This window comes from Andrographis paniculata, unplaced genomic scaffold (genome assembly GCF_009805555.1).
Source record: "Andrographis paniculata isolate CXL003 unplaced genomic scaffold, ASM980555v1 Contig22END, whole genome shotgun sequence".
Taxonomy (NCBI): domain Eukaryota; kingdom Viridiplantae; phylum Streptophyta; class Magnoliopsida; order Lamiales; family Acanthaceae; genus Andrographis; species Andrographis paniculata.
The window spans coordinates 1,619,086-1,643,597 of NW_026137513.1; the positions used below are offsets into that span (position 1 = coordinate 1,619,086).

A 24,512-nucleotide genomic window follows, 5' to 3' on the forward strand; every position below is an offset into this window, starting at 1 on the left:
ACATTAAATTAGATATAATTCTCTTTTATTTTTTATTTAAAGAATAAAGAAAGCAATAGGAATAATTTTTTTTTTTTTTTTTCTAAATCCCCAAATGCAATTAAGTACATTTAGGGTGTGTTGGTTTGAGGGTTTGGATTTTGGATTGAGATTTCAATAGTAAAAATTTTGAATTTGAATAGTTGTATGATATGATATAAATAGGGTTTGATGTGATGTTTTGAATGTAAAATTGATTTTTAGTATAATATAAAAAATGAAAAATAGGTGTTTGATTTGATATTTTGGGAGAAAAAAAATTGGATGAATAGTGAAAATCCTCCAAAATCCTTGAAACAAACACACCAGACTCTTCTATATTATAATGTAATGATATTATTGATTGGAATAGGGGCGAATTTCGGAAATTTGGAAAGAGGATTTGGTGCCCTCTAATAAAAAGAACTCCACCCCACCAAAGTCTTCAATAAACAGTAAACCCCACGCAGGACAGACGATACGGCATCGTATTGTCCCACACGCACAACGGTAGAAGCAAAAGCGATGGGACGCCGATGGGGCGCCGCGGCGGCGGTGGCGGTTGCGTTGGCCGGCGTGGTTATTATGAGCGGCAAATTTGGATGGATTAGCGGGAAGAATTCGGCTGCGATGGAGTGGTTAAGAGAAATGTCCGATCGTCTAGGGTTTTGGGCAATCCCCGCCTACGTCGGACTTCACACGATCACTCTGGCTTTGTGTCTGCCCTATGCGGTGTTCTTTGAGGCCGGAGCTTCTATTATCTTCGGATTCTTGCCGGCTCTGCTGTGCGTCTTCTCGGCAAAAGTCCTCGGAGCCTCCCTCTCTTTCTGGATCGGCAGGCAAGTTTTCTATGATTTCTTATTCCCTAATATAGCTGTGTACTAAGTTAATTCGACAACCATGGTAGATTTAATGTATCCTTTAGATCAAGATACGTGGATTCGATTCGAGGCTTCCCAAGTTTGACCTAACCTAAAGATGAGGTGATCAAGGGAGTAGTAAATTGTAGTTTTCACTGCATTCTTGTTGTTAATTATTCCTTGAGCTATTTTGAACAATTGAAAGAACTAAAAGGAAGTCTCGAGTAATGGAAAGCTTGTCAATGGATCGATAGTATTCACAAGAGAATACGTTCATTTTTTGGCTCTACAGATTTTGGGATTAAAAATTGACAGAGTTTGCAAGGAAGACGCTAGTTCATGTCTCTACAACGGAGCTGTAAAACAAAGTATCTGTTATGATAAGTTTGCAGAAACTGTTTACTGATTTATGCACTTTTATTGCATTCAGGTCTTAAAATTTCATAGAATATACCTATAATTTGGGCTAAAAACTGATTCGGTTCATGCTGTTTCCTTTAGGGTATGTTTACTTTGATTGACTTATTAGGCTATGCATTGTGGAACATAAAAACTAATTAGTTGAGCACTTAGCTATGAAGAAGATAACTAAAATTTGGTTGCGTGCTGCCTATGCATCTTCCGCTATTACTTTTTGAGTTACTTTGTCTTATTTTTGATCGGATACTTTCTGAGTTTTGATTCCTTTGCATCGAAGCTCGCCATTAAGATGTTCCTTTTTTTTTTTTTTTTTTTTTTTGGTGTTGCTTGAAATAATTAATTGAACATGTATGGGTTTTCCGGGTGCACTTGCAGCACCATTATTCACATCTCCGGAGGAAATAGTTAGTAGCATGAACAGTTAGAGTTTCTAGAAGTATGATTTCCTTTAATTAATCTTTTCAAGAATTCTTTGTCTAGTGGAAGTGAATTGCGAGAATTGGATTGTGTTAGTATATTGAATTCTCTGTGGTAGAATTATTTTGTGGATTCGCATCCTGCACTGGGCGTCGGAACAGTGAGATTTCTACCTCCTATCTCATTGATCCAATTGTGTGTGGCGGGTGGGCAGCGGGTTGACGATAATGTGGTTGCCAAGAAGATATTCATAAATAATATCAAGATGGGTTTTCTTAGGTTGATAGAAAGTTTAATGGGGAAGTGGAAACTGTGATTCCAGATAGTGTTATTGATGAACTCTTCTTATTTGAATATGGGTAAATTGCATAATACCCTTGTGTTTCATTATAAATGTACAAAATACCTTTATTATTGCGTAAATAGCCTAATTATGCAAATGAGATGTTTTAGATAGCCTTTTTTTTAAAAAAAATTGATAAATATATAATTCATCAATCATTCATTTCATAATTATATTTTGGTAAAAATTAGATCGTGGATTATTTAATTATTTATTTAATTTAAAGAAGGCTATTTAAGATATTTTATCTTTCTTATATGTATAAAATTTATATAATTAAGTGAATGTTTACAATTAACATCTCTTTGGACTGAGAGGATGGATGTTTTGTGAAAATGATTTTACTCAATAAATAAAATATAGAGTATTTTGTGTATTTATTATAAAATACAAGGGGTGTTATGCATTTTATCCCTTGAATATCTATATCTTGGGGAGAGACATCATATGGGTAAATCTTCGTTGCTTACTTTTAACAGTCATACTAATTTGGTCAGTTGTAGCTACGAGCAAAGTATTTTCCCTCACCATATACGGAGCGGTAGATTTAGTTAACCAAAGCAATATGTGTGTGTGTATATATATATATATATATATATCTAACCATTTGTGCATTTGAATTCCCTTTCTGTCCGATTTCATCCACTTTTCTTTTACAGGCTCGTCTTTAGAAGCTCCAGCTCTGCTGCACAATGGGTGCAGAACAACAAGTACTTTAGCTTGCTCTCAAGGGGAGTCGAAAAAGACGGTTGGAAATTCGTTCTACTTGCTCGCTTCTCGCCCATTCCATCCTACGTCATAAACTATGCACTGGCTGCTACCAATGTTGGGTTTCTGGTCGACTTTCTGCTTCCTACGATAATTGGCTGCCTGCCCATGATCCTACAGAACACTTCAATTGGCAGCCTTGCCAGTGCTGCTGTGGCTTCAGCATCCGGTGCCCGGAAATCACAGATTTGGTCGTACGTCTTTCCTCTTCTCGGGATCTCCTCAAGCATTCTTATCTCATTAAGGATCAAAAAGTATTCCACCAGTATTACCAATTCTAATGATTCTTCTAGTGGATTCAGCACAACGGACGGGCGTGAATCTGCCGAAAAGGTGTCTACAAGGCACAAAGGGAGATCGGAGTAAGCTACTAGGGTAAGCTTTTCTTTCCCCATCTTCTCTGCGAAGAGATTATATTTGCCGAGTAAATTTTTGGCATGCTCACTCGCAAAATTGAATGTTGGTGTAAAAGGGGCGATGAGAAGTGCATTTGCATATTACATGGAAATATGTTGTGTCATATCATCATCCTCCTTTTTGTATCTTGTGCTTTTGTAACATTATGAACCATCTTAACAGTAATGAAGAGGCTCTTTCCCCATTTTAGCTGATGCTTTCTGGTTGCCTTTTTTCTTACCATTCGATTTTCATGTTATTCAATATATATATATATATATATTTATAAAATATCATATTAAATTATTACTTAATTTAATTTAATGGTAGAATAGTTGATATAGTTAAAATGGAAATAATCAACTGTAGTTCCTAATATAATTAAAATGTATCAATTTTAATTCAAATATAAAAATTTATCTCGAATGTCAATTTTGCCTAAAATTTATACTATTTACCAAAATTTCTTCTTAAAAATATTCAATTACATAATTATTTTTATTTTTGTATATTATAGTATTAAAAATTAAATTTACAATTTCAATACAGCTACATATGTTTCGTTGAAATTGTATTGAAATTTAAAATAAATTTGTAATATAATATAAAAAAATAATTGTATAATTGGATATTTATAAGAAGAAAATTTTTTATGAATAGTAAAATTTTAAGCAAAATCTTCCGGAACAACATATCCTATAAATTTTTATATTTGAATTAAAATTGATACATTTTAATTATATTATAATTTATTATTTATCCTTTTTTATTTTAACTATATGAATTATTTTAAATTCAAAATATTTTTTTTAAAAAAATATATATAAAAATAATAAAGTTTTAGACCAAATCAGAAAAGTACACGGTTATGTAGAATTAAATACGGTCGTGTATAATTGTATACTTAATTATACACGGCTGTGTATAATTGTACATGGTCATATAGTTTTCAGGTCAGTTGCCCCGTAACTCCATTGAGTCCACGTCAATAATTTCCGTTAGTTTTTTTAACGGTTGGACTAAAATTGATTGAAATTGTTTATAATGAGACTAAAATTGATGAGTTTTTTATATTGTAATCAAAATTGATAAATTTTAGTTATATTTAGACTAAAATTATTTTTTTTTCCTAATTTAATTTATATATATATATATATAACAAACAAAAAATACAAACTTTGTGCTCGAGTTATTTTTAATAGTACATAGGAGTATTGTTCACAGCTAAACATCTATCTATATGTGTGTATTGATAAGCTTTTATATAGTAACAAAATTTATTGATAAATAGTATTAGTATATAATTTATGTAGCATACAACCTTGTTAGAGTTTTAGATAATTGTCAACAATTTTGAGACATTGTGCTTTCCCATGCTCACCCATGCAGTTTTGATTGAAAAATAAAGAATATGTATGTGTTATGACACGTACGTAAATAGGTGTCACAATACATTGCATTTTCACACAGGTCATTATATCATGCATATATGTGTCATTATAGAATCATACTGTGTAGCACATTAAATGACTAATATAATTTTAAAAGCCTATCAGTAGGCTTGCTCATTGTATTATTTTGAGGAATAATAAATAGTAAACGATTTTCATTCCCTCTCTCTCTCCATATAAATTATACACAAACGTTACATATATAGGGAGGGTTATGGTCTCAAATCAGCACAAACGTTACATATATTTGCTGTTTGTAATAAAAGTATGTGTTGTTTGTTCATAATTACTGCATGTGTTGTACAAGAGTATGTTATGTGTTAAACTCAACTGTTGTATGAGACTATACCATGCGTTGTATTTGTATTATATTAACGCATATTGTGTGTTGTCAGTGGTAACACCGTAGCTTATCCGATAGCACACGATGTAAATACTTTTCATTGCACAACTTATATATTATTATAATATTGTATTATCATAGGTATATTTGTTATACATTACACAATATATTATCAGTACGAAACTTTGTCAAAAAAATGCTAATATAAAGATAATAATTTTTTTTTTTTTTATAGAGTTATTCAAATGGGTTGTGAAAATTGTAATGCCCGTACACAATAAAAGGATATCGTAACACTGTAGAAGTTTTGCCAAAAATTTTTAAATTATTTTTTAAAAATATTTCTTTTCAATATAATTATAATTAACGTATAAATGTTTGATTTTCCCCATTAGCTATTGTAAAGAAAAAAAAATCACCTAAAGATGTCAATGATCAGTAAATAAATTTATCTTGAAAGTTCATATTTTGATAAAATCTTAAAAGTTCATATTTTGATAACTCTAAAAGTTCATATTTTGATAACTCTAAAAGTTTATATATTATGAACCTCGATAGTGTATATTTTGAAAATCTAGATTATATTTTGAGCCTCCTTAATGTGTATATTTTGAAAACTCTTGATTATGTATATAGAGCATTATGAAAGAGCAATGTTGATAATTTATACCATTGGTATCCCCTATATATAATAATTTTTACTATCATATTTTGTAATAAGGCTAACAACTATGAATTTCATTCATATTACTTACATATTATTCTATGGAGTAAAAATCAATTTTGGTCTCATTCAATATCATAATTATCAATTTTGGTCTTATTCAAAAAAAATTATCAATTTTGGTCCCATTCAAAAAAAATTATCAATTTTGGTCCCACTCAAATGAAAATTTATCAATTTTAGTCCCAAGATGGTTGACTGGGACTGAACACGGCCGTGTTGGCTTGAACACGGCCGTGTTGGATGACCCAGAAGGTGACTGGGCGTCCCAGGTAGCCAACACTACCGCGTTGAGACTCCTGCACTTCTGAACACGGCCGTGTTCCTGCCCATGTTTTCAACACAGTCATGTTCTAGGCCATGTTCATGCTCATCTTCTCAACACAATCATGTTCTAGGCCATGTTTTTATCCATGTTCTCAACACAGCCATATTGTAGGTCATGTTCACGGCCATGTTTTCAATATAATTATATTGTAGGTCATATTTATTATTATTTTTACTTTTTGGTTAAAATTATTTGATATATATATTTATAATTCAACAAAAATATTTTTTACAATTATTTCATAATATAGAAAATAATCAATTTTTAATATTTTAAAAATATATAAAAAAAAATAATATATTAATATATATTTTTAATAATACTCTCTCCGTCCCACTTACCATGTCCATATTATCGTTTATGTCCGTCCTACATCCATGTCACTTTTCTTTTTTAAAAAATAATTACACACTATTTTTTAATTTATTTTTTTTTAATTTTAATTAAACTAATGAGTTATCTTAATATTAATTTATAGTTATTTATATTATATGATAATTATTTTCACTAATACATTATTAATTATTTACTAATTATACTTATTATAATCATATCTACAGTGACCCGGAGGAAGTATTATTTTAAAATATTATTTTGAATAATAAATTTAATTTATAATTTACAAAAAATAATTAATTTAAAATAATATTTTAAAATTTTTACTATAAATTTTTAAAAATATATATAATGATGATTATTGAAAAAGTATATATTAATATATTATTATTTTTATATATTTTTAAAATATTAAAAATTGATTATTTTTTATATTATGAAATAATTGTAAAAAATATTTTTGTTAAATTATAAATATATATATCAAATAATTTTAACCAAAAAGTAAAAATAATAATAAATATGACCGACAATATGATTATATTGAAAACATGGCCTACAATATGACTGTGTTGAGAACATGGCCTAGAACATGCTGTGTTGAGAACATGGGCAGGAACATGGCTGTGTTCAGAACATGGGCAGGAACACAGACCGTGTTTAGAAGTGCAGGGGTCTCAACACGGCCGTGTTGACCGTGTTGGTTGCCTGGGACGCCCAATCACCTTCTGAGTCATCCAACATGCCGTGTTCAAGCCAACACGGCCGTGTTTAGTCCCGGTCAGCCATCTTGGGACTAAAATTGATAAATTTTCATTTGAGTGGGACCAAAATTGATAATTTTTTTTGAATGAGACCAAAATTGATAATTATGATATTGAATTGGACCAAAAATGATTTTTGCTCTTATTCTATGATATTTCTTCCGGAAGAAAAAATATAAATATTGAACGTGCTATAATAAAAAAATCGAAAACAATATATGTTTCATATATAGTACATCAACGTACACTATCCTGAAAAATAAGAAATATTTTACAAATCTAAAGTTGGAAAAAAAACACATAATTAATACAATAGATGATAGTGTAAAATTGATTGAAGGATAAGAAATAACAAGAATTGATAGTTGGAAATCACATGCGTTTTATATTCATATCATATGCGATATTTGAGTGATTTTGATTGGATTTTACCTAATTTATATGCGAATTGTTTATTTGCTGCGTGCAGAGGACAAATATCAAATTTGGCATAATTGGCAGAAAAAGGGAGGAAAAATACAGATTTGCACAACCTAGTTAGTCATGACCATGACTAACTACACCCTCTTGATATGAGAAATTAATTAAAGCCCAAAAGCCCATCTACAAAATAATTAGGGCAAAAATTAAATAAAAGGGGGAACACACGCCTATAGGAAGAGAGAACGGCTAGGGCAGAAACGCACAGCAGGAGATACAGATTCATAGATCGCGTAGGAGCAAATCGACAGAGAAGATTTCCCCCTCCCACTATGACTTTATCTTTCTCTTTTGTTCTTTGTTATTTGATTATGGAATAGATACTTTTCTGGTTTGAGGGGTGATAATGTTTTGGTTCTTTTGTTTTGGAGATTCTTGATTTTCTTTGTAAAAGTTCTTTTTTATTATCAATATTTGTCTAATTCTGAGAATAGCGTTTGTGATTGTTAGATTGATTGAATGTTTTGGTACCGATATTTAAATTGGTCTGATAATCTAAAGTTAATTCAGGTAGGATATCCGTAATTGTATTCGCACTTGAATAGGTGATAACCGGGTTGAATAGTTCCTTCCCGGGGTTAGACAATCAAATCTAATTGCTCCTCCTAGGTAGTAATTGTTTTGAATTGGGCTTTTTCTAAATTACAATGCGGTTAGACAATATTCTTATGGGCGCACCTAGGTTTATTTGCTTAATTAGGGGTAGTTAACGGTCGTACCTTAATTACCTACACTGTAAGGAAAAATTGGTTGTCAGAGTTTGTTGATAACTATAACCAATTTATTGATACTTTAATAAGAATTAATTTTATTGAATTAATGATAAAACACAAGTGCCATAACTGCATCAACGAGCCAGACATCCCCTTGATAGTCAGTTCCCTTTTAATTTAATTGCTTTGTTATTTTATTTTCATTAAATAATAAAAGAAAAATCCCCTTTATTTACTGTATTAGAATACGAAAGAGTGAATCACACAATCCCTGTAGAGACGATCCATTCCCATGTATTACATTAAATTGTGATCACGGATTAGGTGAAATATTTGATTGACTGCGCGACAGGTCAATAATATTGCTCCTAAAATGAGTAAAACTTAATATCCAAAATATATTATTTTCTAGTAAATCACAAAAAAAAAAAATGTTGAATTTTAATGATATTCGCAGAGAGATCATAGAGCAAGACAAATAATAAATTTTGTTGATTACAAAATTCATTAATGTATAAAAATATGTGCTAGAAAAATTATCTTCATTGTCTTTCGGATTATATTATACAAAGTTGAATGAAATTGAAACATATCTAGTAGACCATACCTCTAGACATTCTATGATTTGACATGACGGATTTGAGCATCCCAATAATATTATGATGAGACGAATTATTGAAAATATCTATGATTATACTTAGAAAAATCAAAGGGTATTAAATACAAATGAATTGAAATGTGTTGTTTGCTCAAAAGAGAAATTAATAACTAGACAATCACTAGTTATTTATTATCCACCCGCCATTTGACATTTGCGAAATTATTTATTCAAATAATTAAATCAAGAGCATAATACAAATGAATTGAAATGTGTTGTTTGCTCAAAAGAGAAATTAATAACTAGACCATCACTAGTAAAAACGGAAGCTAAATCATTTTTTTATGCATTACTTGATGGTCGCATGTATATTTATTATCCACCCGCCATTTGGCATTTGCGAAATTATTTATTCAAATAATTAAATCAAGAGCATAATTTTTAGATCACCTAATAAATCAAATTTTATACTTAAAAAATATATATTTAAAATAACAAAATAAATTTACTCAAATGGTTCAAATCAAAATTATCAGTTTCGATTTTTTGAAAGGTCAAATCAAAATTAAACTTTCCATAATTTTAATATTAATTTCTTTTTATCTCAATTTTAGTTTAAAAACCACCTATTTTAATTTTACACTGTTAATTTATGTTTATTCTTTTTTTAATTTTTTAATTTCAATTAAAAAAACTGTAATTTTAATGTGATTTTATTTAGAAATATAATTTTTTGTGTAAAAAATTATATAAATAATAAAAATAATAATAACAATTAAATAGATTGTTACAAGATAAAAATTAATTATCTTGAATAAAAATAATATTATAAATCCGATCGAAATAATAATATAACAAAAGAAAATGTAAAATTATTATTATTATTATTAAAAAATAAAAATGAGAATAATAATAATAATAAATATATTTTTTAAAATTAATGTATTTTAATATTTTTTTAAATATTAATTATATATATACAAATATATTTGAAATTATATAAATTAATAAAAAATTAATGCACAGATTTATAAACTATAATGAAATTCATGTAAATCAGTAAATAATTCAATAAATCTATCAAAATCCATATAAATCAATAATCAAAATTAATTAAACTCTAAAAATTTATAGAATTTCCAAATTTACTGAAGTCTAAAAACTCCAAGGGTGTGTTTCTTTTAACTTTTTTCTCCCACACAATTTTTAAAAAATATTAATATAATGAGAGACATTCATTATTTTAATATTCCTTACACAATTTTTCATATTTCACATAAAAAAAATATACATTTTCAAATTATTTCACAAAACCAAACAAATTCATTAAAATCTTAATTGAATACACTTTCTAAATCTCATGTTAAAAACTTTTGAGTATATTTTGTAACCAAAAAATTAATATGAGTTATATATATAAAAAAACATATTCCCTCTACTCCAAATATGACACTGACCGAGAATTATGAGTGGTATAATCAATAAATAATTAAAAATGTATTTGTAAAATTAATTAAAATATAATAAAAATAATTATATATTAATATTAAATAACTTGTTAATCTAATAAAAAATAAAAAAAAATTTAAAATATAATTAAAAAGTAAAACAGTTTTAAAAAAAGAAAGTGACATGGAGAGAGTATTATATATCTATGTATGTAAATTTTGTTGGATAATCGGTTAATTATTTATTCGATGAGATATAATTTATAAATTAAATTCATAAATTTTGAAACAGATTATTCGGTGAGTTGAAATGCATATGAGTTGTATAAGACATGTGAATGCTGGTGAGCGACAAGAGCGTGCCACTCGTCCGAACCATTATTGGTCGTGAGTTATAGCTTGAGCTTGGCAAATATTAGATTTAACGAAGTCTATGTTGCTTCGGAGCTTGATCGAAACAATAAAATATTTTTGTTGAAATCGAAGTCCAATAAAATAACATTACAATATAAGCCAAAAAAATGCATACATTTAAAAGACTTACTATAGATGTATGGACATGCATATACATATACAATATATTTGCATGAAATATGACTTTAAATTGCATAAATTGGTGTGGACTTGCGTGCACAGTTACTTACATGCATGGATTAACATTAAATATAATTACAAATTATAATCGGTGATTTGAATACACATGATTTAATTGGTGGTCATTACTCAAATTTAATTTGCATTAAAGTTGGATAATAATTATGCACCGAATTACATAATTTTGAAATTTTGACTACACACGATTGAATGGTGGTCATTACTCCAATTTAATTTAGAGGTTACCTTAAAAATCAATCGTCGGTTTTCAAAGGAGTTGTAATTCCCTGCCCGTATGGTTTGCCTATAAAAATGGTGCTCATTCTTTCATTTTTATAGACGCAACAATTATTCATCTCCTCTCTCTAATATATATTATTTCCGGTGACCTTTCCGGTGTGTTTTCAATCGATATTCCGGTTGCATTCGGCCTATTTCTTTCATTCCTTTTCAAGCCTTCCGACACGGTATTAGCTCGCCAGAGCTCCGAAATATTGGGGTGCCACCTAATTCAGAGACGAATGTTGTTTTATGTTTGAGAACATTGCGCCACGAACCGGAGGCATTATCGGGGCGTATTCGTTTTTACGGAAAAAAGTTCTACCTCGAGTCGACGTGATTATCGAATTATTCCGATAAATTGATTATTGAAATTTATTTCAATAAATTATTGTGATTATTGAATTTATTTCAGTAAAAATTATTGTGATATCAATTTTATTTAGATAATTTTATTCATGCAATATAATTATTATGACAAATTTATATAATATTACTCCCTCTGTCGCACGTAATTTGTCATTATTTTCTATTTTCGTCTGTCCCACATAATTTGTCATTTCTATTTTTGGAAACGTAATTATGCACTTTAATCGCATTTTAAATTTTTTTAATTTTAATTAAACTATTTACTTATTTTAATCTTAATTTATAATTATTTTTACTAAATAATAATTATTTTTACTAGTACACTTCTTAATTATTTACTAATTATACTTTACCTAAATTATGGTATGTACAGTAATAGTTCCATATTTTTTTGGATTGAGGAAGTAGTATTTTTGTTTATTAAATAAGAATCAACAAATTTATATAATATTAATAATTTTTTTTGACCGAGAATCAACAGCAACTATCCTAATAATATTAGTACTTTTTATAATATTGATTGAGTTGTTAAAACTTTTTTTTATTAGATAAATAAATCTAAAATATAATTAATATTTTAGGGTGTGTTTGTTTGGGGGTTTGGATTTTGAGTTGGGATTTGAATAGTAAAAATTTTGAATTTGAATAGTTGTATGATGTAATATAAATAGGTGATGATGTGATGTTTTGAATGTAAAATTGATTTTTAGTATAATATAAAAAATGAAAAATAGGTGTTTGATTTTTGGGGGGAAAATTTTGGATGAATAGTGGAATTTTATCCAAATCCATCAAACGAACACACCCTAAATATACTCCATTTTTAGAACTTAAAACCAAACGGTAACAAAGTCACCCTTTAATTATTCCTGAACCCTAATCCGTCGTCATCTGTTAACACCGTCTTCATAGTCTCTGCTTCGCCGTCGTCTTCATCATCTCCGCCTTCGTCGCCGTCGTCTTCTTATCTTTTGGCTTCCCCCATTCACAGCGCCGCCGCATTCGTTTTCCTCTTTCGCTTTCCTTTGGCTTCCTCTCGTCCTTGTCTTAAGCCGTCGCCATCTTCATCTTCTTCATCCCTGGCTTCGCCTTCCTCGCCGTGTCTTACTCTTCTTTCCACGAAGGACAATACTGGCGCAGGCACTAGCCTACTATAGACCAGGCTGGGAGTAGGAAATTCGTGTACAGACTCCGCGAGTGCTAGGCCTTAAAAAAACCAACAAACACACCCTGTAAGTCCGGCCGCGTCTTTACTGAATTGAACTGTAAAGTGTTTTCGTTTCAGCAGTTTCAGAGATTTTTCTTTACGCATGCTTGCACATTTGAGTCTCTGATGGCTGGAAAAAAAATCGGTTTATTGTTTTTTTACTTTTTAATTGCTCGTATAATTCAGGCATTTCATGTTCGATATTCGAAGTTTGACGTGCCTAAGAATTTGCCGGTCCGGGCGAGATCAGGGCTAACCTGCCTTAAAATTCTACATCCAAATATGGCTGCTCTTTTTAGCCTTCTTTTCTTAGGGGATCTTGTACGTGCTCAGGCTATCTATTTATGAATGAATGGGGTGAATTATATTGGTTGATTGTTACATAAATTAGTACTATTTTGAGTAGTATATGAATGAGTTAACAAGATAAGAAAAGTTTTGATACATTGAGTATGTAAGTAGATGTGATATATTTTTAAATAAATGTAATAATGAAGGGTATAAATTAAGGAGTGCATAATAGTTATTTTTTATAAATGGAAAATGCATTTTTTTGTGGCCAAACAAAAAAGGAAAGAAAATAGACAGAGATTTGGTGGAAGATAGTTTGGAATAATTTTGTTGCTTATTCTTATACTGGGATTTGGACTGCATCAAGACAGTCTTTTGTACTAATGTGCCCCGATTTTAATTTCCGCCAATGACATTCTATACAGCAACTGAAGCCATGGTTGCTAATTGGGGCAAAGCTGGAGCGGCACCACCACATGAACTTAATGTGTGGAAATTTGCAGAGTCTAGAGCTCCTGAGCTCCAGGGCCTTCATTCTATTGTTGCTCAGCGTTCGGACAATAATTTTCAGTCACAGAGGAACAAGAGAAGGAGAACTACAGGCCATGACAATCGGATTGTAAGGAGAAAGTTCAGGAAAAGGCAGGCTGGAAAAGGAGATTCGGATCAAATTGATTCTGCGAGGAAAGATGAAAGCCAACTTCCTCGTCGCATTCGGAGAAAAAATGAACTAAAAAAGAATGCATCGAGTGGATTTGTTACATCAGGAGATGGGACTAAGAGATTGAGGACACATGTATGGCATGCAAAGCGGTTCACGATGACAAAACTTTGGGGATTCCACATCCCTCTTGGACTTCATGGCAGGTAATTTATTTCCATAGCCTGTGTAACCAATAACTAAGGTACTGATCCTCTAGTGTAACACAGTAACAATTCTGAGAAAATTGGATAGTGCTAAATTAATAAGTAATGTATTGATTTTCTGCATAGCATTGTAAATCACTTGTTTGGCGGGCACCCAACAAAATTTGCTTATAATTCATGTAAACAGAGGGAGAGGCTCAAGAGCTCTATTGAAAAAGTTAAAACATGGAGTACTTATTCACGATGCAAGTTACTATGGTTGTGTCCAATTGGAAGGTTCAGAGGTAGACTTCTCCTTACCCTTATAACTGTCATTATATTTATTTCCCTTTTCCTCTTTTTGTTCGATTCATGTGATTTTTTGGTTGTAGCTACATTTGATGACATTGTGTCATGCCTGTTATCTGTGTTTAGTGGGACTTAACCATTTCTTTCTTTTTTCCAGGATTCACTAGTGCTAGTTCTAAGTTCGGTGTTGGTGCCTTGCCCGCTTACAATTAGTAAAGAAACTTCGAAAAATATTCTTGATGGCACCAACTTTGGAATAGCTATGGTGAACGGTTATCACTTGAACTTTGTATTTTGATGCTCCTTAGTTCATGAATATTTTTTAATTATATCAAGAATATTGCAGATTCATCATGTTGGAAAACCATTTGATCCACCTATTGCTCCAGTTACATACATGTGGCAACCGCTGCAACAGATGTCTGCTAATGTAGGAGGGTCTAACACGGACATATCTGATAGCGAAGAAATGGTTAAGAATGATAGTATTATCCGGAAAGTCTGGATATGGATACATGCTGCTGCTTTCAGAGATGCATATGATGCTTTGCGTCTTTCTAGTGAAAAGCCGGTAAGGTGAAAATTTTGAAAGTTATTATAGTCTCAGCGGGCATAATTCACCCTTTCATTTCTATCCCTTTGGTTGACTTGAAATGATATAGGTTTGTGCTTACAGCGATATGCTATCTACAAATTATATTATAAACACATTTTACGTTCTGATGTAAGTCATTAAGCTATGAGAAAAGCTTATTAATGCTTTCTCTTTAACTATTTGTCGCTTTCAACGGATAAACAATCATTTCTCAATGGAACAATTCCCCATAAATATTATTAAAAAAAAATACAAACATACACCCACATTAATATAATATTAATATCATGCACTTATAAAAATTCAAATATTCAACACAATATTATTTTTATATTACCAACACAATTCCCCATATCACACACATAAAATCAATTCATGCTGAATAAAATTTATTAATATTTGTGCCTTGATTTTTAAGCTTGTTCTTTTGTTTAGGTGGAGACAGGTTCAGTTCATTGTGTGTCTCGTGAAGGCCAGGTTGCGAAATTGGAACTTGTGGGATCAAAAGTATTTGAGCTGCTTAACAAGACTCTTCAACCAGCAGCCTGGTAAGTTTCTGAGAGCTTGTTAATCTGTTCGCTATGAAAACATTCTAGTGATGGTTCGGTCATACTTTATGGGTAAATACAGCTTTGACAACTCATGGTATCTGAAGAAATCTTTGGCTGATAAACATGATGATTCTGGGCCGTCAGTGAAGCGATACATGTTCGAGAATGGAGATCAATTTTCTTCCCCATCTGTTGATTCTCTTCTTGTGAAAGATCCCCGTACGTTTACCAACAAAGTGAAAGCTATAGTTCCAGAAAGTAAACATTTTGGTTATGAGGAATGTGAACTTAAAGAGCAAACAATTTCACCACTTCCAAGGAATGAAGTTGACTGTGTACTTGAGAATTGTGATTTGTGGGACTCTTCCAAAGAGTTATACCCTCCTGTGGAAGAAAGTGTCCTATCCATGGAAAAACAGCAACGGCGTATGGAGTTTGTTTGCCTTAGTCAAAGAGGTTCTGGAACTCATAAAGCCTCATCTGATCTGAAATATTCTCCGGTGTGCCCCATTCTGCTGTTGAAGAATGAAAGCCGTGAAGATTCGGTTACAAGGTAAAAGAATTCCGCATCTTTCAATTGTGTTGTCTTTTTTTCTCCTCTTTTGGCCACAAGAAGGAATTTCTATTTGAATGACTTTTTTCCAAGGTTTAAATAATTCTATTTTATATTTTCATAAAGTTCCTTTCACCTACATAACTTCCAGTTGTGATACTATACTTTGTATTTGTTATGTGTCTAACTATTTTAGTAATTATTGCTTTTCATAAATTTTCCACAGCTATGGTTGCATTTACAGTTGACAGCTCCCAACTGATTAAACTATTTGTATGCCATGTCCTTGTTGTTTTCTTCTTAAAAAATGCTTCAGGTGTTCAGTTATTCTTCCCTTGACTTGGGTTAAAGCATTTTGGCATACTTTTACATCAAATGGTGCTCATGCCATAGGTTTAAGAGAAAAATATTGGGTTTCATGTGCGGTAAGTTGCCCTCTTGTCACTGTTGTACTACTACTAAATGACTTGCAAATAATAAAGTGACAGCTTACCATTCTGCAGACTGGATTGCCATATTTTCCCTTGGACTTTCCTGATTGCAATGCATACGTTCCTTCCATGGCAGTGGAGTTGGACGCATGTTCGGACAAAGCTGGTCTTCTTCCTCCCTCAGAGAAGCTGCTGGGAAATCCACTACCACCGTCCTGGGATCATATACATCTAACTTTGGAAAATATATCTCGTAAGTTAGAGAATTCTCTAAGTCAAGTAGCAGAATTTGGTGCTCAAAATAGAAAAATTGACATGGAAAAAGACTCAGTTGATGGAACATCAGAGGGGGCTGTTTCATTTCAGGGTATAATATTTAGGACATCCCATATGATGAATGATTTTGTGAACGACACCAGTGGGAATAAACAACTCCTATTTCCAAAATTGTTGGGTCAGAAGAATTATTTGCATAAATTTATGAAAGATGATACATTTCTCAATCAAGAAACTGCTATATCCGCGACGAACAGCACCAAAACATTGCACTATCTCCGAGTTCTTATATGTGCTTACAGGAAAGGTGTTTTTGAACAAGGAGCTGTTGTTTGTGCACCACATGTTACCGATATAATGTCGTGCACATCCAGGTCCTCTTGAAGTTACATAATGTTTACCAAATGCCTATTGTTTACTGAAGCTAGTTCTTTCATTGTTCTTATGGATTTATGGATGATGCAGATCAGAAGGTGGTAACCAAGGTCTTCAAATACCTCAGTCTTTACTGGAGCAACAATTGAGTACACAACAACCTAAGTTGCATGAGAATCTGACACTTTCTGAGTCATATAGGTGGCCTATTGGCTTCATTACAACTGGCTTTGTTCGAGGAAGGCAAGTGTTTACAAACAAACTTTTTACTGAAAGCCATATGTGTTGTTTCGGTCATATTTTAGTAGCTATTTTTTCATGATATTCCCTATTTTTACCCTGAAACTGAGATTTGTACACCTGGATATACACAGTAAGAAGGCAATGGCTGGAGCTCTTTGTGAGGCTAGCTTACTTTGTATGCTCCGGGAGGAACAGTGGAAAGCATTTCCTGCGAGGCAAAGGAAGAAAGAGATATATGTTTTGGTTAGAAATAAGAGATCAACAGCTTATCGACTTGGTCTTGCCACTATCGTTCTTGAAGAACAGGAAGCTGATCTCAAATTCCTGTGATCAATTTGCTGTGGAATATGCAGCATAGCTGAGACTTGGCCAATAGGTTATGATTACAATAGTAATTTAGTTACTATTTTAGTGCATTTTTTCTTGTTCCTTTTACGTTTGCGTATATTGCAAGTTGATGTCTATTCCATTACCTACTGCAGTATTTGATCTCAGCGAACTTCAGGTTCAAAAAGTGCACTTCTCATTTTTATATCACCAAACATCTGCTGATTGGAGGAGATACTTTATAACAAAGGTGAAATTAATTTTTTTGTTTAGATTTCTGATGAAATGAACTTCATGAGTTTGGCATTGATGAAGAAATTAATACTTGTTTGGAAACTCGAAGTTAAAATGCTGGAAATATCCAGGAATAAGATCTGCAAGGAAACTGCTTTCCTGCTCTTTGGTGCTTGATAAGCATATAGAATATATGTAATACACTAAGTTGTTTTGGTCACTGATTTTATTTCTGTGTGCTGCTTAGTTGATATGAAGGTATGTTACACTGTTAACTTAAATAAAATGATATCTTTTATCATTATTATTATTATTATTATTATTATTATTATTATTATTATTATTATTATTATTATTTTTCTTACAGATACAAGCAAATTTCATCCTTGTTTCTGGGGGTATATTCAGTAACACAACATGTTTTACTTACACAGGCACTTAAAGAACATATAGAGAGAGAAATTGTAACAATGCAATAACAACCATGTTCATCAAACAGTTAAAGCTGAAGCCGCTCCGGTAACTCTGAATACAAAGCAGCTGTTGTCTTTTGAAGACAAGGCTGATCCTTTGAAGTGTGCTTTCATCAGAAGTGGTATTACTGAGTGATAATTCTTCTATATTTCTTCACAATAACAAACAGGTTCCACCACTTTTGTTGTTTAAGCTTGTTTTTCTGCTCTATGCAAACCAAAAGACTCTCCACAGTTTTTTACTTGATTTATTCTACTGAATTAGCTAGTTTGATCGCTTTCTTGATTACCATGATATAGTAGTAGAAAGTCACAAGCTCCAACTTTAAAATACTATTAGCCTGTTCGTTCTTTTTCATTTTCTCCCTCTCCCTTTCTGTCTGTCTGTTTCTATGCCTGCCTTTTTGTCTTTTCCCTTTTTTCTCTTGTATATATGCTCATGTACTCTTCTTGTAGAAAATAACAATTTTCAGACTACACTATCTCCTTATCTGCAGAATATTAAGTTGTTGCTGCATTGATCTAATTAATTTCGGTCAATATTTCAGACAATGTAGCCGTGGTAGCTTCAAAGTTATTACTCAAAACTGTCTGTTTACATTTAACTACAATTGATGCAGTTTCTGAAACCATTTGTCTTCTGTTACAGTTTTTGAAATATGATGTATTGGATATGCAGCTCTGCTTTAATAATATTGGTGGTGATGAGTATCCTTTTCTATTAATGTACTAATTGTGTAGGACTGATGGAAATGTTGGAAGCGGAAGCAAAATGTAGTACATTGAATGTAATAACTGCTGTTCAAGAGCAGCGTCAAAGGTCAGTATCTTTGCCTATTAAGGGAGGTCCTGCAAATTGAATTGATTTTACATGTGCAATTCACTCTGTGCTTTTGCTTGTTTTTAGATGTTCCGTGGCTGTTGCCTGTTAATTTTAGTGTAATTGAGATTGATTCAAATTAAAGTATTATCTTGTTGAGCTATACTAAAAGTTAGAGATGCATAACTCACATTCGTATAAACTGAAATGATACTCACCTGCATTTGATGGAGGTAGAGGGGGGCATGTGTCGCCCCCCTGCTAAGCCCAGGGCAAACCTTGAAACCTAAACAGTGAAATATGACCATGTTTTAAATTATTGGGTCTTAGTTGGTGCTACCAAGCAAATTCTCGTCTTATTATTATTATATTTAATGTTTGTGTGTTGAATTATCCCAAAATTGAATTCACGTTGATTTGATAGCATGGACAAATTATAATTTATAAGATTATCTTTTCACGATGTTAATCAATCATCTTGTTTGTTCACATTGATTTTCTCAACTATCTAGTTTCCCTGACTGTGTTGTGTGTGTTGTGTTGTGCGTGTGTGTATATATATATATATATGTATATATTCACGGGTATTAATTGTTTCCTGGTGTCTCCAAAACATTGGTTTGACAGGTCTTTTTCCTGATGTTTATGATGCTCTTGGTCCTGTATTTTCTTCGCTGTCAGCATTTATATGTATGACACCTTGTTAATGCTCTACTTCTTGATGATGCAAGTACCAAAGGAAATCTTCGAGGCCAATTTGAGTAGCTAATTACTCAGGTCAACTTAGGATGAAATGTACGTATAGCATTTTGATGCAAACCGCCCCTATTCTTCTTACATTGAATGTTACCTAATTTATAGCACATAGTATTATCTCATTTAGAGGATTTTAAGAAATGTAGAATGTCCAAATTTTGTTCGATATGCTGTTTACACTCCCCCTTGATCTCATTGCTGCTGCACTTCACAAGTCTTTTAGTACTAGTTAATGATGTGTATATTTTATGATTAGAAAGCATTTCTCAATTAGTTTTATTGTGTATATTGTTATATAATAAGTATAATATAGAAATAGGTAAGATGTATAGATATATATGAATACACTGTGTCGTATGTATATATGTAAATATATATTAATTAATGACTATATTTATAATATATATATATAAGTGTACGTGTACCATGTAATGATGAGATTGATATGGTGAATAGAGAGAGATGAGAGAGTGGAGGAATTGATGTTACTGCATTTCTACAGGCCTTTATACATGTATAAATGTATATATGGGTGTGTTTGTTTGCTATTTATCCCATTTTTTTTTTCCAAAAAATATTAAATCAAATACCAATTTTTTATTTTTTATTTTTTATATTATATTAAAAATCAATTTTACATTCAAAACATCATATTAATACTTATTTATATTATATCATACAATTATTTAAATTTAAAATTTTTACTATTCAAATTCCAATTCAAAATTCAATAGAAAATGTCCACATCTGTGACTTCATAGGTATGTTTTGTATGGTTTACAAAGAAGCTATGGAATATATACGTGTTTTAACATATCTATGAATAATGGCTTTTTTTTTTCTCTACTTTTTTCATTAGAGCATCTCCAATGCACACATATTTGAAGATTGGTAGCCTCTTTTTGCTCCAATCTATTGCAAAATTGGAGATATTGCTTGCACGGTAGCAAAACGCTAGTTTTGGTGTTTGTATTTTTATTTTTTAAAAATGGTATATTAATTATTTTATTTATTTATTATTCTTAATTTCTTTATAAAAAAATATTAATTGTAATGGAGGCGCAGATGGGGGAGAGCTGTCGCCTTAGATATGCTAGGGGTACACCTTTGAGTTTGTGATTGAAATCCAGTACCGCTCATGTGCGTCTTGCATTTCTCCCCTTAACGCCTTATACTCGGATGTCTTCGTGAACTCTACATCGTATAGTTCCATTACCACGGAGGATTCCGTAACCGAGAGTTGGAAGTTCCTATTGCCGAGGCCGAATGAAAGTGTGGCGGGATAGTTGAACACGTGCATGTGTTGTCAAAGGCTAGGGTACTCAGGAATTTCAGCGTCAACATATGTTGTGTGTCGTCCTTAATCTCGAAGAATCGTCTCCATGCATCTACGCGGAGGTATCTCTCGCATTTAGTCACTGCATTAAGCGCTTCAACTGACTCTACGGTTATGTAACATCCGCTAAGGAAAGTTACTTTATTCAATTGGTTGAACTTCTCCACGTGCACTGGGTTCTCAAAAGGCCTCAGTCCTGCGTTGTTGAGGCCCGGAAGCGTTGATGAAGATGGGGGCCGTGGGTTTCTTAGTAGGCCTGGTCCTCTTATTCACATTAGCCATATCAACGAATGCGCAGAGAGACTAGTCTACGAAAAAAAAACATAGAAATAGAGTGAAATTAGTTTGCAAACTCGGAGGAATACAATATAATTGTAACGGAAGTCCGTTTGCTTTTGTGATGTGTGTAATTCAAAGTTAATATGTATGTGAAAATGTATTGGTAAAAGAGTAGTAAATTAACGTTATGCGTGCACGACCATTCAACCCAAGTGCTAAACCTGCACGGATGTACATGACATTGCACCCGTGTGGTCTCGTGAAATGAAAGCGGGACAGAAAAAAGCTGCTATATGTGCACAGCCATGCAGGTCACCTGAGAGAAATATAATATGAGAATGAGAACGCATACAAAGCAATGCATGTTTACGCATGACTGTGCACGTGTGCTTGAAGTTGGCTCATGCCTATAACAACGAAACAAGCAGATCATATGAAAATTTGCATGACCGTGTTCGATGGGTGTAACCGGGTTGTTTCCGCTATACATGAAAACAGAAAAATCCAGCGCCATATGCACGGCTGTGCATGATGTTCCGCATTATTTTGGCTTCCATGAAACCTTGAACAGACAGCACAGCACACCGCGCAGCGGGTGTGTACGACGCTCCTACTATTACGTCAATTAAAATTGCTCTCGACGGGAGATTCGGCAATCATGGCAACGTATGACAATCATTGAATCTGTTCGCAACTACTTATCCAATGAGAGCTCAAGTTTACGGAATCACCATTACAGTTCACATTAATCCACAAGGTACAAAAACATCTATGACGATTACATAGAAACAAGCATCGTAATATTGTAATGACATGTTGGGTCTGTATAGGCAACATCCATTACGTCTAACCTATCGATTACACGTAGTTGCATAAAGTATGACAGTCGACACTTGGTAGTTTTAAACTATTACATTAGTAGACGGACTACGAAGGCGGCCTTCATGAATCAAATGACGAGCCATAAGAAGACCACGACTACTACGATAAACAAAATGGCAATCCACTTGCATGTTTGACATTTACGTGGGCGAACCTGTGTGTCGGTTTTGCTTGGGAACCATAACTCCTAGTCTCCCATTTGCGTTCCCTTGTTATGTGATGCCCGTACATACGTTGTAGTAGATGTTGTCCAGGTGAGTGGTTGTTGTGGAACATCAGTAATTATGGTGGCCTTCACCTCCGAAGACCACCAAAAGGATCCTTGCCCTCGAGGACAGTATGGGCATGAAAAGTAAGGGCGGCCAGGGTTCCTAGCGGTACGGCTTATGCGCTGCGGCATCAGTGTTCCACATACCGCGCAACGGGGGTGCACGTGATGGGACGAAAAACTCAATCAACTGCGAGACATAAAGTAGCAAGTATGTCTAGCGGGACTATCAACCAAAGAGTCGAGTTCATGAGATCATCTTACACGGTCGTGTTATAATATATGAAAAGACGATTACAGAAAGTCTCAAGTGCGAGCATAAGGACCTTGGTGTAGGAAAAAAAACAAAAAAGAGCATATCTCTATAGGGAACATACGGCTGTGCTCGTTGCATTCTATCTATCCCGGCTTGTCCACATTCCATTAGCGAGTTGTTCTCAGAACTGATTCTTATCTGGATTTTCAAATAGCTCAAGCTACTCATTCGGGAGTGGGTCGCTCGTGGTGGTGTTTTCCGTAGCCACAAGTGCAGGCTTATTGCCTTTTCCGTCATGATTTTTTACATTCTCGCCCTCAGCTAGCATCAAATTGTGGACAGTAGCGCACGTTTGCACCAAGTTCACTTGCCGATAAAACTTATAATTCGGCATCGGACCCCTCAAGATGGCAAACCTTCGCTTAAGAACTCAAAATGCTCGCTCCACGACATTGCAAATTTGAAAATGTCAATAGTTAAATAATTCTTTAGGACTGTTGGGACCCCCTGGGGTGTCGCGAAATGTCTATGAGTGGTAGCGGTGTGACCGGAAGGGGGTGAGTGTTAAGGTGGAGTTGGTGTATGCCAAGTCCGCCAGGTAGTATTTTCTTATCATAACACCCATGTGTTAGCGGAATATCCATGGGTGGACGCGCTAAGCTGACTTACTGTAAGAGTGTGTGTAGACTGACCCGGCGGGGGAAGATGAAAGTCTTGTAAAATGGCTATTGTGTGATTTAGAATAAATGAGTCATGTGCACTCCCTTCAAAACCTGCATACACGTAAACGAAGTACATATCATGGTCAACTGCCAAGATATACTGCTCAGTATCTCCGTGCCGACTACGAAAACGTGGGGCATCCACCGCAGGGACGGATGCATGTATAAATGTACCATCGAGGGCCTCAACATAGTCCAGTAAAGGAATTTGTAAGATAGTATTGTAGTGTCAATTCCATTGATCAAGTATGGTACAATGAATAGCAAACAAGGCAGCTTATACCTTAAAATAAGACATGACGTGTCGGTTGTTTGCAATGCGAGGATGAGTAATAGTCTGGTCTCTAGGGGAGACAACCTTCAATCCCAACAGGCACAACGCCTCACTTACCCGTTTCACGTGTCGCCATATCCTGTGCGTTGAGTGTTGAAACCTCTCCACATTGCTACGATGCCTATTAGAGTGGACAACCTTATGTAGAAAAATGGCGACAACCTTATGAACCCTACACGCGTCCGTACGTGTGGCTTAATTAATCCCCGCGTGATCAGCGTGTCCCATATACGTAGGAAAGTCTCATTTTTCACCCGTAACATATTTTAAATCCTTACGGGATGTCCATTTATAAGCTCTTGTGTAAAGGCCAAACCACTCAACAGGGAGTCATAACAACGTGTTGGGCGTAAGCCTTGTACAAATGCAGTGGTGGCAATACAGGACATTCCATGCAGTGCCTCTACGTATGCAAGCTCCATTCGCTCATCATTCGAGTCATCGCGCATGATGGACTCCTCATCATCCTCATTGCAAAATTCCTCATCACTAAAGGCCG

The 24,512-nt window shown here is 33.2% G+C and overlaps 2 protein-coding genes across 7 annotated transcripts; both read left to right on the plus strand.

Moving 5' to 3' along the window:
* The first annotated feature begins 419 nt into the window (after positions 1-419).
* LOC127245647 (uncharacterized) lies at positions 420-3,432 on the plus strand. Its single transcript, XM_051266646.1, has 2 exons — positions 420-857; positions 2,718-3,432. Exons 1-2 carry the CDS (start codon positions 544-546, stop codon positions 3,190-3,192), a joined length of 789 nt encoding a protein of 262 aa, XP_051122603.1. The 5' UTR covers positions 420-543; the 3' UTR covers positions 3,193-3,432.
* A 9,070-nt stretch (positions 3,433-12,502) lies between these two features.
* On the plus strand, positions 12,503-20,100 carry LOC127245481 (ribonucleases P/MRP protein subunit POP1). Of its 6 annotated transcripts, none has more exons than XM_051266396.1 (15): positions 12,503-12,881; positions 13,573-14,014; positions 14,202-14,298; positions 14,460-14,567; positions 14,649-14,873; positions 15,333-15,445; positions 15,528-16,001; positions 16,318-16,426; positions 16,505-17,082; positions 17,174-17,330; positions 17,462-17,702; positions 17,809-17,903; positions 18,322-18,530; positions 19,102-19,180; positions 19,808-20,100. In XM_051266396.1, the coding sequence occupies exons 2-11, from the start codon at positions 13,584-13,586 to the stop codon at positions 17,654-17,656; spliced, it is 2,487 nt and encodes an 828-aa protein (XP_051122353.1). In that variant the 5' UTR covers positions 12,503-12,881; positions 13,573-13,583; the 3' UTR covers positions 17,657-17,702; positions 17,809-17,903; positions 18,322-18,530; positions 19,102-19,180; positions 19,808-20,100. The 6 variants fall into 6 exon arrangements, with proteins under 6 accessions (XP_051122353.1, XP_051122352.1, XP_051122351.1 ...); XM_051266395.1 differs by having other exon boundaries at positions 18,322-18,482; XM_051266394.1 differs by having other exon boundaries at positions 18,322-19,180.
* Positions 20,101-24,512: the final 4,412 nt, after the last annotated feature.

Coding starts and splice junctions, on each gene's coding strand:
- LOC127245481 (XM_051266394.1), top strand. CDS start 13,584: ATGGTTGCTAATTGGGGCAAAGCTGGAGCGGCACCACCACATGAACTT. Junction 14,015..14,201: donor CCTCTTGGACTTCATGGCAG/GTAATTTATTTC, acceptor TCATGTAAACAG/AGGGAGAGGCTCAAGAGCTC. Junction 17,331..17,461: donor GCTTTGTTCGAGGAAGGCAA/GTGTTTACAAAC, acceptor ATACACAGTAAG/AAGGCAATGGCTGGAGCTCT.
- LOC127245647 (XM_051266646.1), top strand. CDS start 544: ATGGGACGCCGATGGGGCGCCGCGGCGGCGGTGGCGGTTGCGTTGGCC. Junction 858..2,717: donor CTCTCTTTCTGGATCGGCAG/GCAAGTTTTCTA, acceptor TTTCTTTTACAG/GCTCGTCTTTAGAAGCTCCA.